The 17,532-nt window shown below is 44.3% G+C and overlaps 1 protein-coding gene across 1 annotated transcript in view; it reads right to left on the reverse strand.

Moving 5' to 3' along the window:
* The window catches only part of CREB3L2 (cAMP responsive element binding protein 3 like 2), a 114,374-nt gene that overhangs the window by 17,605 nt on the left and 79,237 nt on the right, over positions 1-17,532 (reverse strand). Inside the window, exons 2-5 of the mRNA XM_082255072.1 lie at positions 16,074-16,290; positions 7,094-7,269; positions 6,682-6,769; positions 1,906-2,093 (exon numbers count right to left, since the gene is read on the reverse strand). Coding sequence (XP_082111198.1) covers positions 1,906-2,093; positions 6,682-6,769; positions 7,094-7,269; positions 16,074-16,290 — 669 coding nt within the window. The remainder of the gene's footprint in view (positions 1-1,905; positions 2,094-6,681; positions 6,770-7,093; positions 7,270-16,073; positions 16,291-17,532) is intronic.

Here is a 17,532-nt window from a genome sequence, read left to right on the forward strand (position 1 = left end):
TACCACAATAGATAGGGAGACTCTGGGAAACCAGCTCTGTGACAGGCTCTGCTGGGCCTTGTTGTTCATCCACAGCTAGAGGCATATTCAGCAATGTCTGGTTTATGATGGCTGAAGCTCTGCAGGGGGAAAATGCTAACATGCCCAGCCGCTCATGTAAGTGTGAGTCACTGATGAATAGGACAATTGTGTTCTCAGAACCGGTATGGGGGAGAATACGCTGTACATTGAGTCATCAAATGACCATTAGCTTCCTACTGCCAGTTTTCCACTGCAAGCTTTTTTTCCAGAGCTCTGTATAACACAGTCTAGTGTTGACTGAAATCTCCATCCTGGGCATTCTCTCCCAAGGATCTCTGCAACCTGATATTAGCTTGGATAAATCTACTATTATTATTTGTCTCCATTGTGCCAACATATTCCGTGCTGCTTTTAGGAAAATGAAAATGAAATATATGCTACAGGGGGCCATACAATTTACACAGGGTTGGTTTACTAAATGATTACAGACTGTTCGTTTAACATATTGAATGTTTACTAACCTTATTCAGTAAGATGAAACTGTGTTCATTTCCATCATCCAATCATTTTTTTTATTTCCCTTGCACAAGATTGAACTTTCAAAGTGAACACGGCTTCAACTTATTTACTAAACAAAGTGAACATTCACTTTGCTTACTGAACATTCTGTGCTTCTCTAGTAAGGAACAGCTACACCTTTTATTATTCAAATGTCTTTCAAGGGTGTCCAAACTACGGCCCCCCAGCTGTTGCAAAACTACACATCCCATGAGGCATTGTAAATATCTGACATTCACAGACATAGCTAGGCATGATGGGAATTGTAGTTTGGACACCCCTAGCTCAAGTCCAGTAACTTTGTCTAGACCAGGGATAGGCAACCTTGGCTCTCCAGCTGTTGTAGAACTGCAAGTCCCAGAAGGCACTGCAAGACTGACAGCCACAGGCATGCCTCCCCAAGGCAAAGACATGGTGGGATTTGTAGTTTCAGCACAGCTGGAGAGCCAAGGTTGCCTACCCCTGGTCTAGACTGAGATGATGTCATCAATCGGCTGCAGGCCGGAGAAAGCATTTTCTTAGTCTCCTCTCCCCCAAAGATCTGTCTGCAATGTGTAACATTCAGAGGATGAAGCATGAGCTGATCTATATCAGACATTTGTGAACACAGCCAAGGACTGCACAGGCACCTGGATTTATAAGACTATGGGGGGGGGGGGGGGAGCTACTAAAACTGGTGTACACAGAATCTGGTGTAGCTGTGCTTAGTAACCAATCAGCTTCTAACTTAAGCTTGTTCAATTAAGCTTTGACAATACAACCTGGAAGCTGATTGGTTACTATGCACAGCTTCACCAGATTCAGTGTGCTCCAGTTTTAGCAAAATTTCCCCCTATGTCATCTCAGTCCAAGAAGTAGATGATGACCCTGGATGATGCCTGAACACAGATGGCTCTGACCTTCTGGACAGAAAAGCAGGGGAAGGCATTGTTACTGTGATCTCTGTGGAAGGGAATAAACACATGGAAGTGTCACACTTACATAGGGATCATGAAATTTAAAATTTATATCTAATTTTAGGTTCACTTCCAAACCCCGTTGCAGGCTCAGCAGTGTAGGGCATACTATCTTTTGCAAAATGATACCCATTAATATTTACAGTTTTGCTGCACAGAATACACGTGTTCAGGGCTACAAATTACACCTTTTTACCATTTACATAACCTATTTCCACCACCCTGATACTAAAGGAACCATAAAAAAATCCGCTCCAAACATCAGCCTTCTTAACAGCACTAGGATACATAACTGGCCCATACAACCTGCTGAATACCTGTCATATGTGTGTACCATACACTGCAAAGAAAATAAATGTAGAGTACTTACATGTGGAGCAGTCAGAAGGGGGGAATTTGAGAGTGCCGAGGGGCTGCGAGCTGTCACTTTGCTCCCGGACTGTGATTGGACAGGACTAGAGGGTGGGAGGGACCGGCTGGGGCTCTGGCCTCCTTCAGAATCACTCCCATGGCTGCTTGGAGGAGTAGGGGGCAGCAGCAACGTGTCTGCTGATGCCTCTAAAAGAAAAAACACAAAGTATTTTTCAATGGTAACAGTTTATTGCAGTGGCAGAACAATAGCCATAATAACCCTGGCGGCTGCTATGGGGCCTGGTGTAGGAGGGGGCCCCAGTATGGGGATAATACAGATACATTTAATTGTGAAGTCTCTGTTATAAAAGAGCTGCAGTCAGACCTTAAGGAAAACAGCACGCACGCTGTTTTTGTGCATTTCCGCAAATCACGTTTGGGGCAGGTCATAAATCTCAATTAATGAACTGCACAAAAAAAGTCCTAAACACATTTTTAACATTGCACCGCACTAAAAAGGTATGGCACTACAGTACCATGCATTTTGGCACGTGTATTACCAAGATACATTGAGGTGCCATTAAGAATAAATGGTATACTGCGCATCTGCAAAGGGCCAGCGCATCTTTGTGCAATGTGGGAAAGCACCCAATTTCGCCCAGGATTCTTAGTTATGCCCCTGAATTGTAGTTGTTGGAAGTGAATGACAACTGGATCTATATTTAAATAAAAAAAATAATTCAAAGTATGGATATTTTAAGATAGTCACATTGATCCAGCTTGGACCAATGTAACTATGCATATATCATACCTGTGGGATCCCTCTAGAAGAGGTAGTAGACACTACTACTACTACTACAGAGATTTCCACTGGCATTTGGGTCCCGTGCCAAGTGGCTATCCTGTTACATTCCGAACATTAAAAGCTTGCCTTGTATTTTCTCAGTGAATACAATGCGTTCTCTAATTGGATGAGGTGAAAAGGCAGGGTGGTGACATCACACTATCCACCTCATCCAGTCAGAGAATGCTTTGCATTCATTGAGAAAATGTCTGTGCCCGGAAACAAGGGGAGATCAGTAGAGAAGCGGCATCTACTTCAGTGATTTCCAGCTTCTAGAGCAGTGTTTGGAACACATAGCGCCGTGGAACGCATAGCGCGTGCGCAGTAAGTATTTTTGGTCGGAACGTCACTTCCGTTACACGATCTGATGAGTAGCAGTAATCTGATAGAACACCGGCAGCAGCACATGGTAAGAGGGGTGTGCTGTGATGTAAGGGAGGGTGGGGTGACTCTTGACATAATGGGGGGGGGGGGGGGGGAGCGATCTGGCCATCTAGTCTTACAGATACAAACAGCCCTTTGAGGGCGACCATAATGCTAATGCAGCCCATGATGAAGTGGAGTTTGACACCCCAGTTCTAGAGGGATCCCAAAAGGTATGGTATGTGCATAGTTACATTGGTCCAAGCTGGACCAATGTAACTGCTGTAGGTAAAAAAATATCCATTACTGGAATTCTTTTAAACTAAGCATCATTTTTTTAAAGGCAAAAAAAAAAAAAAAGTATCATCTTCAGTACTTATCTTTTAGTTTTACTTGTCCCAGCAGCCAGCTCAAAGAGCCAACTGCAAGTGATACCAAAATTTCAGGCTTTTCTACTCAGGGTGTGACTGTTTTCTAAAGAAAGACTATGACTTTTGTTTTGATATACCTGTAATGCATTCATCTGATTTACGTTTATTCTGTTTTTAATATATTTTTAAAGAGACAAATTTCAGGAAAAAAAAAAGAACACTGTACAGTATATCACATATATAATATCAGGGGAATAATATTTCCAATTAGCAAAAAAAAATACAAAATATAGGGGATTTAAGGGACTTTAAGACTCGATTCACACTAGCGCGACTTGTCAGGCAACTTGTCAGCCTGACAAGTCGCGCTCCCTCGCGGTCCATTGACTGCTACAGGACCCGTTCTAATAGGAGCGACACAAGTTGCTCCAACTTAGAAAAAGGGTCCTGTACTACTTCGGGGCAACCTCAGAGCGACTTGCATAGACTTCCATTATGTGAAGTCCATGCAAGTCCCTCCGAAGTCGTGGTGCATGGGAATACACAAGTCGCCCCCGAAGTAGTACAGAGTCGTGCCGCCCCAGTGTGAACCGAGCCTAAACGTGGTATAGTTGTCGGTGCCAGACGGGCTGGTATGAGTATTTCAAAAACTGCTAATATACTGGGATTTTCACACACAACCATCTCTAGGGTTTACAGAGAATTGTCTGAAAAAGAGAAAATATCCAGCGAGCGGCAGTTGTGTTGACAAAAATGCCTTGTTGATGTCAGAGGAGAATGGGCAGACTGGTTTGAGGTTGATAGAAAGGCAACAGTAACTCAAATAACCACTCGTTGAGGGTCCATTCACACTAGCGCGACTTGTCAGGCGACTTGGTCGCCTGACAAGTCGCGGTGGGTCGCTCGCCTTTGAATAGTACAGGACCCGTTCTAATAGGAGCGACACAAGTCGCTCCGACTTAGAAAAAGGGTCCTGTACTACTTTGGGGCGACCTGGAGGCGACTTGCATTGACTTTAATTATATGAAGTCCGTGCAAGTCGCGATTTCACAGGTCGCCCCACCAAGTCGTGTCGCCGCAGTCTGAACGGGGTCTAAAACCAAGGTATGGAGAATACCATCCCTGAACACACAACACTTTAAACCAGGGGTGGGGAACCTTTTTTCTGCCAAGGGCCATTTGGGTATTTATAAAATCATTCGGGGGCCGTACAAAATTATCAACTTAAAAATGTGCCTCTTATATTTGGTCAAAAATTTAATTAACTCACCCCTAATGTAATGGCTGCAACTACTTCTCTTTGGTGAGGTGTGTGATGTTAGCTGGTATTGATGATGTTGCCACTCGCAACTGGTTTTCCAGGTTTGCGTCGGTCAGTCTGGAATGCAGTTGACTTTATGGTGGTAAGCTTTGAAAGAACTGCTGGCGGGTAATGCTGGTGGGTATAGCTGGCTGGTACTGCTGGTGGGTACAGCTGACTGGTACTGCTGGCTTGTACTGTGGGTACTGCTGGCTCAGGCTGGTACTGCTGTGGGTATTGCTGATTCAGGCTGGTACTGTGCTGTAGGTACTGCCTTGGGTACTGCTGGCTAAGGCTGGTAATGCTGGCTGGTACTGTGCTGTGGGTACTGCTGGCTGGTACTGCTGGCTAGTATTGCTGTGGGTACTGCTGGCTGGTACTGTTGTGGGTACTGCTGACTCTGGCTGGTACTGCTGTGGGTACTGCTGGCTCTAGCTGGTACTGCTGTGGGTACTGCTGGCTCTGGCTGGTACTGCTGTGGGTACTGCTGGCTCTGCTGGTACTGCTGGCTCTGGCTGGTACTGCTGTGAGTACTGCTGATACTGCTGGTTCTGGCTGGTACTGCTGTGTGTTCTGCTGGCGGTAAATGCTGGCTAGCAGCGGCGCCGCACTGGAGGGGAGGAAGAGGTGATGTTTCCTGTATTGGTCACAGGCGGAGTGCATTTGATATCACTCCGCCTGTGACTCACTCAGACTGTCAGAACGGAGCCGGAACTATACAGGAAGCATTGGCTCTGTTCTGACAGATCAGCTGAGAGACACAGACTCTCCGGGGGCCGGACCAAATTACTTTGAGGGCCGCATACGGCCCCCGGGACGTAGGTTCCCCACCCCTGCTTTAAACCTACAGTAGATGGGCTACAGCAGCATTACAGCAGAATTGAGCATCGTTTAAACACCACGAGCATTGTTGCTCTGCATGTTCATTCTTTTAGGACAAAAGTGTACCCATCTTCTGATGGCTCCTTCCAGCAGGACAAAGCACTGTGTCACAAGGCTCAAATCATCTCACCACTGTTTTCTTCAACATGATAATGAGGTCACTGTACTCCCAATGGCCTCCACACGCGATCTCTATCCAATAGAGCAGTGGTCCTCAACTCCGGTCCTCAGGGCCCACTAACAGGCCAGATTTTAAGTATTACCTTGGGGAGATGCAGACTAGAATACTGCAATCACTGAGCAGCAAATTATATCACCTGGGATGTATTTCAGTTATCTTGCAAACCTGGCCTGTTAGTGGGCCCTGAGGACCAGGGTTGAGGACCACTGCAATAGAGCACCTCTGGCATATGGTGGAACGGGAGATTCGCATCATGGATGTGTAGACAACAAATCTGCAGCAACTGTGTGATTCTATTATCTCACTATGGACCAAAATCTGTGGAATGCTTCCAACATCTTGTTGAATCTTTGCCACTATTATTTAAGGCAGTTCCGAAGGCAAAAGGGGGGTCCAACCTGATACTAGCAAGGTGTCCCTAATAAAGTGGCATATAAATATATATACAGTCAGGTCCACAAATATTGGGACATGAACACAATTCTAATCTTTTTGGCTCTATACACCACCACAATGGATTAGAATTGTGTCGATGTCCCAATATTTATGGACCTGACTGTAATATATATATATATATATATATATATATATATATATATATATATATATATACACACACATACACACACACTCTGTATACAAGCTAAAAATGTAGGTGGGACTTAAGGTTTTATGATAAAAAAAAAGAAATTCTAATTTTCCTATAAGGTACAGGTAGGCATGTCACAAATTTGAGTTTATTATGTTTAACCCGCATTAAATTTTTTTACAATCTGTTGCTTGTGGTCACTATGTTGCTTTAGGTTTTGTTGTTCTTGGCATAATCCCCTAATACAAGTTTGGGGGACACTTACGCTCTTTGGGGCAGAGGTTGAGGAATTGGTCCACTTCATGCGGCTCCAGCTTGATCTGAGGCAGAGATTTGGGGCTCATGGGCTTTATCTGCAAGCAAACAACAGAACAGATTGTTACCACTTCCTGGAACCTCTGCAGGAGAGAAGTTTTAATTCCATAAAATGATCTCATACTCATTACATCTTTGTCTATCTGAATCCTGGTTATCCAAGACTATGCTATTAGAAGCGTCAGATTCTGACCATTCACATATAATTTTACTCATATAGGGTCATTCAATAAGTCAATGGGAAGACCAATAATGGCGTGCATTACTCAGCCGACCACCCAATCAGGCTTCAGCTTAGTGAAATTAAAGAAGTGAAGTAGAGGAGCCTGACCAATCACTGATCACACACACATCATTCTTACCTGATCTGGCTCAGGCAGCTGTGGCAAAACATCTACTTCAAGAGGCGCTGTCATTGCGTTAGCCGTCAAGGTGACAGAAGGAGCGAGACCTGGGTTTTCCTGCACAGGAACCTCCATCTTTATTTTGCTGGAAGTGAGCTGTCCTCCGAGACACCAGTCCTCCCCAGCAAGATCACCTGTAAAAGAACATAACACAGGATTAGTAAGTCAATTAGTAAAATAAAAAAGTAAGCAAATGCTTGGATGCCAGTCAAAGTGTATTTAAGGAGACCATTCTGGACCCATTTAGGGCAAAGCGACAGGTTCAAAAAAATGAACCCTGCCGCCCACTGCTTCATTGCTCCATCACAGCTCCTGGGAAGTTCATGGTCCAGTTATTAGGGAACTGGTGACCTATTCCCCTACATCCCAGAAAGCAGCATATCCCAGAATGCATATCACCATTCTGGACCCATTTAGGGCAAAGTGACAGGTTCAAAAAAATGAACCCTGCCACCCACTGCTTCATTGCTCCATCACAGCTCCTGGGAAGTTCATGGTCCAGTTATTAGGGAACTGGTGACCTATTCCCCTACCTCCCAGAATGCAGCATATCACCAGGCCCATATACTTTCAAGGGAGGATAAGTCAATAATTCCATGTAAGTGCCAACATGAGGTTACATAACGCATTGGGCTCGCATCTCCAGTGGAGTAACAATGTGGAGGAGGAGCTTTTTCAAGAGAACCTTTCAAGGTAGCTTTGTATTGTGCCAACCTACAATGACTGTAAAAGCAGCTAAATTGCATTGCAAAACATGCAACCAAGACCTGGAAATATAAACCAGAGGTTCCAGTATAACACATTACCACAATGCATGGTAACGCAATGCAGATGTTTGTTGCAATGCAATAACAACGTACACCTACAGTGTCATGCAATAAAAAACATAGCAACACACTTACACTATATTACCAAAAGTATTGGGACACCTGCCTTTACACACACATGAACTTTAATGGTATCCCAGTCTTAGTCTGTAGGGTTCAATATTGAGTTGGCCCACCCTTTGCAGCTATAACAGCTTCAACTCTTCTGGGAAGGCTGTCCACAAGGTTTAGGAGTGTGTCTATGGGAATGTTTGACCATTCTTCCAGAAGCGCATTTGTGAGGTCAGGCACTGAAGGTGTTCTAAGAGCAAATGACTCCTGCGCTTGAGGGGTGGCCTTGCGGCTGTTATCCTGAAAATAAGATTCAGGTCGAATTGTAGTAAATTCAGGCTGTGCTGCCACTCTCAACGGATCGTGGTAACCCAAAGCAGATACTGGAAAAGAGAAATGGACAGAGGGCGCACCAGCCTTCCACGGCCTGCGGCAGCTGAGGGTGCCCAGTAGAGACCCCTGATGGTCCCTCATTGCTTATTGCCCGCGTTTCATAATCGTTTTGTGAGTATAATGTGTATACATGTCTATTACAATAAATTGTTTTAAAGATAATGCGCTAGGCTGGTGCGCCCTCTGTCCATTTCTCTTTTCCAGTAACTGAAGGTGTTCTATCGGGTTGAGGTCAGGACTCTGTGCAGGCCAGTCAAGTTCCTCCACCCCAAAATCGCTCATCCATGTCTTAATGGACCTTGCTTTGTGCACTGGTCCAAATCATTTGGTGGAGGTGGGGATTATGGTGTGGGTTTGTTTTTCAGGGGTTGGGCTTGGCCCCTTAGCTCCAGTAAAGGAAACTCTTAAGGAGTCAGCATACCAAGTTATTTTAGACAATTTCATGCTCCCAACTTTTTGGAACAGTTTGGGATTGGTCCCTTCCTGTTCCAACATGACTGCGCACGAGTGCACAAAGCAAGGCCCATAAAGACATGGATAAGCAAGTTTGAGGTGGAGGAACTTGACTTGCCTGCAGAGAGTCCTGACCTCAACCTGATAGAGCACCTTTGGGATTAATTAGAGCGGAGACTGTGAGCCAGGCCTTCTCATCTAACATCAGTGCCTGACCTCACAAATACGCTTCTGGAAGAATGGTCAAACATTCCCATAGACACACTCCTAAACCTTGTGGACAGCCTTCCCAGAAGAGTTGAAGCTGTTATAGCTACAAAGGGTGGGCCAACTCAATATTGAACCCTACGGACTAAGACTGGGATGCCATTAAAGTTCATGTGCGTGTGAAGGCAGGCGTCCCAGTAATTGACAATATAGTGTACATAAGCACTGTGCTTAAAAAAAAAAAAAAAGCACAGGGACTATTTTTACATTAGTTGTGATGCGTTGATAGCACATTCATTTGCACTTCATCACACAATGGTGTCAGTAATCCTACTGTAACGGTGCAAACAGATTCTGATTGTGACTTTCAGCAGTAGACAGCTCAGAGCAGCTAAAGGATGAATACAACATATACAATGTATTTCATTTCTAAAGAATGACATTACACATGTCCTAAGCAATGCATAGTAAACAGATTATTGTGCAATAGGAATAAAGGCTGCACATTGCCGCCTGCCCACATGCTCTCACTTATCAGTTGTGCAGAATGACAAACAACTGTAATCTGCTCAGGCCGCTATCAAGGAAAGGAATGAACTGTCAGCCAGCAGGGAGAGTGATGTCTGTGCAGAAATCCAACACCTTATGGCTTCCAGTTTTTTCTCGGTTTAGAAAGGTAGATAATAACCCCTGGATAGACTTTGATTGCTTACACTGTATAGTAATGTCTGCTTGGGCGGATGACCTGAAAGGGTTCTGCTTGATATTACTTGTATTTAACAAATGCTCATTACAGTTTCAGAAATAAAACAACCCTTTATGTAAAAGAAAGTGGTTAAAAACCAAAACTAAACAAAAACATATCATACGTCCCATTCCCTCCTCTAGCACACAGCAGGTGACTGACAGCTTCAGATGTACATGTTTCCCTATCAAACTGTGTATGGGGGGGGAGGTCCTTTCCCTCCACTCAGGTCTCAGATTACCCTTGGCTCTGTGCTGTATAGTGTGTGAATTCGGATTTAGAAAGAAAATGCAGCGCTAAGAACAATTAATATATTCAGTGCTAAAAAAGAGGAAATTGGAGTCCATATATATGCAAAGGATCAGTCCCAGGCAGATCATCCACGTGAATGGAGGGGATACATCAACCAGAAAGATGTGCCAAGTAAGATAGGGTGACCAATGAACCGATCCACTTCACACCCAAAAGTGAGTATTGAATATGCTTACCGGAACCTGTGGACCACTAAATTATAGGTGGTCACCTTAAGCATGAGAAAATAGGGTCTCTTTCCACACCGTAAGCCTGGAATCACTCAGGATAATTTATGAGACTCCACATCTCCAAAAGAAAAAAGTGCTAACATAGTGCAGTCGTTTAAAAACACTTTAATGGAGAAAGTAAAGTATTGCACGTACAAGATCCACAGTTAAAAAGAGCTCTCATAAAATCATGTCAATGGAGACCGCGGCGTTCCTACAAAGCCCTTCCTCTTGGCTCGATGCTGTAGCCCGCAGAGAGCGATAACGTGGTGACGTCAACATCGTAAGCCCCACCCTACGCGTTTCGTCAGATGTAACGTCGTCTAGGGATTGGCTTGTCACTTCAGAGACAATTGGGTTTCATTAACTAAAGCTGTAGAATGCAAAACCTGGTGCAGTTTTGCATAGAAACCAATCAACTTTTTTTGGCCAAAGCTTAATTGAACAAGCTGAAGTTAGAAGCTGATTGGCTACCATGCACAGCTGCGCCAGATTTTGCACTCTCCAGTTTTAGTAAATCAACCTCTATGTATAATACAGCTTTGTATTTAATAATACATAATAAAATGTATTTTTCAAACACAAGCCGAAAGTATCTGAATGTGACTTGTGTTCAGCTTCTTACTGTCCCTGTACAACAGAGCTCAGAGAGGGGAAAGAAGAAGCAACACAAGGACCCATTTTGGTGTGCTGCAGTGCATGCCAATAGGAAGAGAGATCACTGATGACAGAGAGATGCACATATTAGTATACTACTTATTTTTTCACTCTCTAGTCGTGGGGTGGGGTGGGAAGGGGACCTGTAAAAGTGAACGCTCAAGTCCACTCCCCTCACAGACGTGACTAGGCTCTGTGGCAGAGCTGTGTCGATCTCAAGCCTGGAAGGACAGAAATACAAATCCTTTGCCAGGTAAAACAGCCTTCCTGTATGTATTATTTAATTGGTGTAATTAGAAGTTTGCCTTGAATTTAGCAATCATCAAACTCAGGCTGCAAAATTAGAGAATATGTGTTGCTGTATGGGTTATTGTGCTTTGCTCATTGTGTTTTTCAAAATGACAGGTGCTCTTGTATTCTAATGAATTGCAGTGTTTATCATCCGCCTTCCTGCACCTTGACATTCAAGGAAGTCTTCATTTTTCACCCTTTTTATCTATAGCATCGCATATTGTTTCACCAGGAACTATAAAAGAGCTGCCACACCTGTCATTTCTTTCAGCTCTTTCCTTGTTTTCTGTGTAAAATACACAATAGGAAGGGAACGCGAATCGTTACAAGAGATAAAAGCCCATATAACAGCGCTGTGGACGTAAAGTCGCCATAGCAGTTGTTTATAGAGCTGTTGCTATATGTTGCATATAGTTGCCAACTGCCATGAATTTCCAGGATCATGTCCGGTTGTTCCTCGCTGGCCAAATGTGAGTTTAACAAAAAAATAAATAAAAATCGCACAGTATAAATTAACCACACTAATATTTGTTTTCCAAGTTTAATTAAAAAAAGATTTAAAAGCCGATGTTGCATCTGAATAAATTTTGTCTCCCCTGGTACTTTTTTTACCCTCCTCATCTACACACATTTTTATTTATTTATTTTTTTTTTAAATAAAGTCTGTTTTTATTAGATGCTTTAGGCTTTATTTGAGACCCAATGATGCTGTCAGTTGGTCTCTGTGCTCCTTTCTGCAATGCAAGCAGATCACGACTGATGGGAGGGGACTGATGGGAGGGAACTGGTGGGAGGGGACTGGTGGGAGGGGACTGATGGGAGGGAACTGGTGGGAGGGGACTGATGGGAGGGGACTGTAGGGCTTCCTGAAACATCACCGCACTCTGCCTCATCTCTAATACAAGCCATGGGCTGGCTCTTGGAAACAGTTATGCAAAAGTAAAAATGCCTTGATGAGCCAAAGTCAGTTTGAAGAAAGGGCATTCCTAGAAGGGCTGCATTTGCATTTAGAGCACCCTAGGTAACACCCACATGTGATGCTGAGCCACCAGGATTGAAAGAACTGAAATTTTTTGAATGAAAGGGGTGGGCCAGGGACAGTGAGTCTGGGGAGCAAAGGCCTAGATGATGCTGGATGTCCTCCAAGTAGCCAATGAGGCATGCACTATCTGATGTGCTGCAGCTTCTAATGTATACTGTAAGAAGCCCACAGTGTGCAAAGAAATCAGAGCAAGACATTTCAGTTCAGGAGAGGGGCCTCTACTACAAATGACTTTTCTATCAGTCCTCTAAATCAGTTTTGCCTTTTATTTGCAATCTATCCGGTAATCCAGAATAAAATGTCAGCGCCTGCCCTGTATTAATATTACCCTGTGCTTTATGCAGGCAGGGCAATGCGACAGTTTTACTTTGATTGAGCCCTTGCCAACAGCATATGTACCTTCCATTTGCTCCCTGCCACTCTGTTCTGTTGCCAGCAGCAAAGGAAAGCTCTGGGTAAATAATAGTTGACGGAGTCACAGCTTACTATGGCTATGGGCTCTCCATGTGACAGTACCGATGTGCCCAGAGCTATCACATGGAGGGAGTCCCATGCTTCCCTACACTATATTCCCAAAAGTATTGGGACGCCTGCCTTTACACTCACATGAAATTTAATGGCATCCCAGTCTTAGTCTGTAGGCTTCAATATTGAGTTGGCCCACCCTTTGCAGTTATTACAGCTTCAACTCTTCTGGGAAGGCTGTCCACAAGGTTTAGGGATGTGTCTATGGGAATGTTTGTTCATTCTTCCAGAAGCACATTTGTGAGGTCAGCCAAGGATGTGAGCGAGAAGGCCTGGCTCGCAGTCTCCACTCTAATTCATCCCAAAGGTGTTCTATCGGGTTGAGGTTTAGGACTGTATGCAGGCCAGTCAAGTTCCTTCACCCCAAAACTTGCTTATCCATGTCTTTATGGACCTTGCTTTGTGCACTGGTCCAAATCATTTGGTGGGAGGTGGGGATTATGGTGTGGGGTTGTTTTTCAGGGGTTGGGCTTGGCCCCTTAGCTCCAGTGAAGGGAACTCTTAAGGCGTCAGCATACCAAGACATTTTGTACAACTTTGTGGGAACAGTTTGGGGTTGGCCCCTTCCTGTTCCAACATGACTGCGTACCTTTGCACAAAGCAAGGTCCATAAAGACGTGGCTGAGCGAGTTTGGGGTGGAGGAACTTGACTGGCCTGCACAGAGTCCTGTTCTCAACCCAATATAACACCTTTGGGATCAATTAGAGTGGAGACTGAGAGCCAGGCCTTCTCTCCAACATCAGTGCCTAACTTCACAAATGTGCTTCTGGAAGAATGGTCAAACATTCCCATAGACACACTCCTAAACCTTGTGGACAGCCTTCCAAGAAGAGTTGAAGCTGTTATAGCTGCAAAGGGTGGGCCAACTCAATATTGAACCCTACGGACTAAGACTGGGATGCCATTAAGGTTCATGCGCGTGTAAAGACGGGTGTCCCAATACTTTTGGTAATATAGTGTATATTTCCTCCAGTCCCTGGCACTAAAAAGTAAGGCCCCTTTCACACTTATGTGACCTAAAAGTTGTGATTTTGACTGGACTTAAAGCAATGCCTGTGTCAATGGATCTCAAAACGCATTAAAATCGGTCCATAGTCGTGCAGTGACTACTTTGAAGTTGTTGCGACTTGAAGTCGCACAGATATGAATGGTACTCATTGGAAATCATGGAGTATGACTTGTCATGCGACTTTGCAGTCATAAGTTGCAGGACAAGTTGCACAAATGTGAAAGGGGCCTAATGAGCAGTGGGGAAGGAAAGGTGAGTATGTGTTGGGGATACATGGGGGATTAAAGCAATACGGTGCATTTTCTGTAAAGGTAATTCAAAGTCATGCTGTCCCTATAGCCACCCCTACCACCAAAAGATATGATAAACTGTGAAGTGGCCACTAAAACCCCCACATTTTCTTGGAATCTTTTCCCATGTATATGACTGTAAGGTGTAATTTGCACCTAGCACTTTCTAAACGCATCCATTTTTGTGTGCGTTCTCATGCGATACACATAGGGCTGTTCATGTTTTGTAGCCAAGGAGACAGTCGGGAACAATTTGACTGATAAGAGCGCAGCACGGGAAGTTACCAGGTCACTGCATTTCTGGCAGGATCAACAGATCTTTTTATCCACTTTGCACCTCAGGAAAATAAAATTGTTATTGTTTGCATAATTATCGGTTTTAGAAAATAATAGTTTCCTTACAGAAAGTATTTCAAACAAAAGTTAAATAGTGGAGAGTGATATTTTCCAACACAAAGCTGACTTCCTGTCCAGCAGTCCCATAGAAGAACACTATGGACGTTCTTTTTGGGTCTCCTTTTGCTGAAAAAAAAAGCTTTGTCAGCCAAGCACAACAATAACACATATTTCCGTTTCTGAGCATACACAGGTGCAAATTTTTCAGCCTCATCAGAACCTTTTTCATTTTTATTTTTAGGCAGCAGGTGCTCCTAACGATGGCTACTACAGCCACCACAACAACACAGGCGAGTTTAGGCGAGCCAGGTTTTACGTAAGACATAAATCAGACCTTGCATATAAAATGTATGAAACTAAAGGATTGTGTGCTTTGATCAGATTTTAATCTCCTGACAATGAAACGCTGCTCATGTGCTGACAAGCAGCATGCTGATAGGAGAAAAAAAACAGAGTGACGGGTAAAGGAGCTCATCTCTGTAATACATCTCCTATACTGTCCATTCACAGACTGGGAAGGGGTTTCCGAGAAGACCTAGGCTCGAAGTGTGTTGAATGATGCTGACCATCAGTCAGTGGACAAAAAAAAATGTACCGTCGGAGAAATCTCTGAATGGATAGTGAATACTGCAGCCACTTTGTTGCCATTGTCTTTAGTGGGGTGATTTCCCTTCACGTACCGCCCTAATAAAATCTGTTAGGGGACACCTATTCTGGAGAGAAGTGTCACAGCTGGGATACATCTCATTCAGAAAAACAATGCTGCTGTTGCTGCCTGGGTTGCCAAAAGCCTGTCCGCACACTGTATGCAAGGAAAGGAGTCTTGGGAGATGTAGTTCTGTGGGTGAGCCTATGTCAGTGGGAACGGAGCTCCCAGTAGTTGCCCCTGTATGAATTTTACAAGCCTGGTGATGAGGTCACAGGGAGTAATAAAAGCAGTATCTCATTACAGGACTAAGGTAAAAGAAAAATTAATGCTGAGACATGATCGAGAGGGAGGTTTGCGGGTAATCTGGGTGATACGTGGACATACAATTTAAAGTGTTTCAAAAGGTTGAATTTTTTTTTAACTTCATGCATTCTACGTATGAAGGTAAAAAACCTGATGTGTGCAGCAGCCTCCCAATACTCATCTGAGCTCCCTCTCGATTCAGCGATGTGCACGAGAGCATCGGCTCTCTGGAGACTCTCCCTCCTCATTGGCTGAGAGAGATAACAGCAGGAGCTGTTGAGAGGGGCAGGGCCGAGGCACGACTCAATGTCTGAATGGACACGCAGGGAAGTGGCTTGGGAGAGCACCTGCTTGGGTACCTCCACTGCAAGCTGCTTGCTCTGGGGGCACTCAACAGGAGAGAGGGGCTAAAAGCACCAGCAGGGGACCCCGAGAAAATGAGGATCAGGGCTGCTCTGTGCAAAACCACTGTACAGAGGAGGTAAGTATAACATGTTTGTTATTTTTTAAAGAAAAAAGTTTGCCTTTAATAACACTTTAACCTCCAATGCCCCATGCCTAGGGCTTGCTGATCTTACCGTCACTGAAGTTGTCATCAGAGGAGCCATGAGTGAATGGAGACTGAGGGCGAGAATCTCCACACAGGGAGTAGCTGTGTTCTGCTTTGATCATGGGAGAAGGGGAGTTTGGGTTGTCCACTTCCATCATTTCATATTTATCGGTCAGAAACGGGTCACCGATTAGCTGTCCCAGCGCATCCAACAGGGCGGTGTCATCCAGGAGCTCCGAGAAAGGCTACAAAGGAAATAGGAGGCCTGTAGTTAGTAAAAGAACACAGAATGAACAAGACATTACCAAAAGGCCTTACTCTACATCAGACCATGGGGCCAGGAAAAGACAAGACATGACATGACATGACATGACAAAAAATTAATCTCTGAATTCATTTTTTTTCTGTGACTTTGGTAGGTCATCAAGATTGATATCAATCACTACTCTGCAGAGTACATAAGCATCATGGGAAATGTAGTTCCAAAACATCTGGGGTGCCAAGGTTCGCCATCACTGCTAGAGTCTTGGTCTCCAAACTGTGAGACGGGGACAGATGCAACCCTTTGCTTGCCTTTATTTAACCCTTGGGTCACTATTCATCCCACTGCTACGAGACACTATTCTGCCCACTGATACCAAAATTCTTGCCACTGACACCAACGATGGGGCACTATTTCTCTCATTGACACCAACGATGGGGCACTATTTCTGCCACTGACACGAGCAGTACGGCACTATTTCTCCTATTGACACCAACGATGGGGCACTATTTTTCCCACTGACACCAACGATGGGGCACTATTTCTGCCACTGACACAAACGATGGGGCACTATTTCTTCCATTGACACCAACGATGGGGCACTATTTCTGCCACTGACACGAGCAGTAGGGCACTATTTCTCCTATTGACACCAACGATGGGGCACTATTTTTCCCACTGACACCAACGATGGGGCACTATTTCTCCTATTGACACCAATGATGGGGCACTATTTCTGCCACTGACACCAACGATGGGGCACTATTTCTGCCACTGACACCAACGATGGGGCACTATTTCTCCCACTGACACCAGCAGTAGGGCACTATTTCTCCCACTGACACCAACGATGGGGCACTATTTCTCCTATTGACACCAACGATGGGGCACTATTTCTCCTATTGACACCAACGATGGGGCACTATTTCTCTATACTATTTCTCTATTTCTAATACCAAAAATCTGAAAGACCATAAACTAGCCCTTTGTTTAGAAAGTTTGGAGACCCCTGCTATAGATAATCAACTCCAACTCCCAACTCATCAAGTAACAAATAAAAACAATCAACTGTACCCAATCTGATCTTTCCTTCTATACTGGACTGAATGGGAAAGTGTTGTTGTCTAGGTATAAGTGGAGAAGGATGTGTGCCATATAAAAGAACCAATATTTCAAGTTCAACTAAAAACCTCAGGATGACACATACAAGTTTGTTATTTATGGC

This window comes from Pelophylax lessonae (genome assembly GCF_965119305.1).
Source record: "Pelophylax lessonae genome assembly, chromosome: 4".
Taxonomy (NCBI): Eukaryota; Metazoa; Chordata; class Amphibia; order Anura; family Ranidae; genus Pelophylax; species Pelophylax lessonae.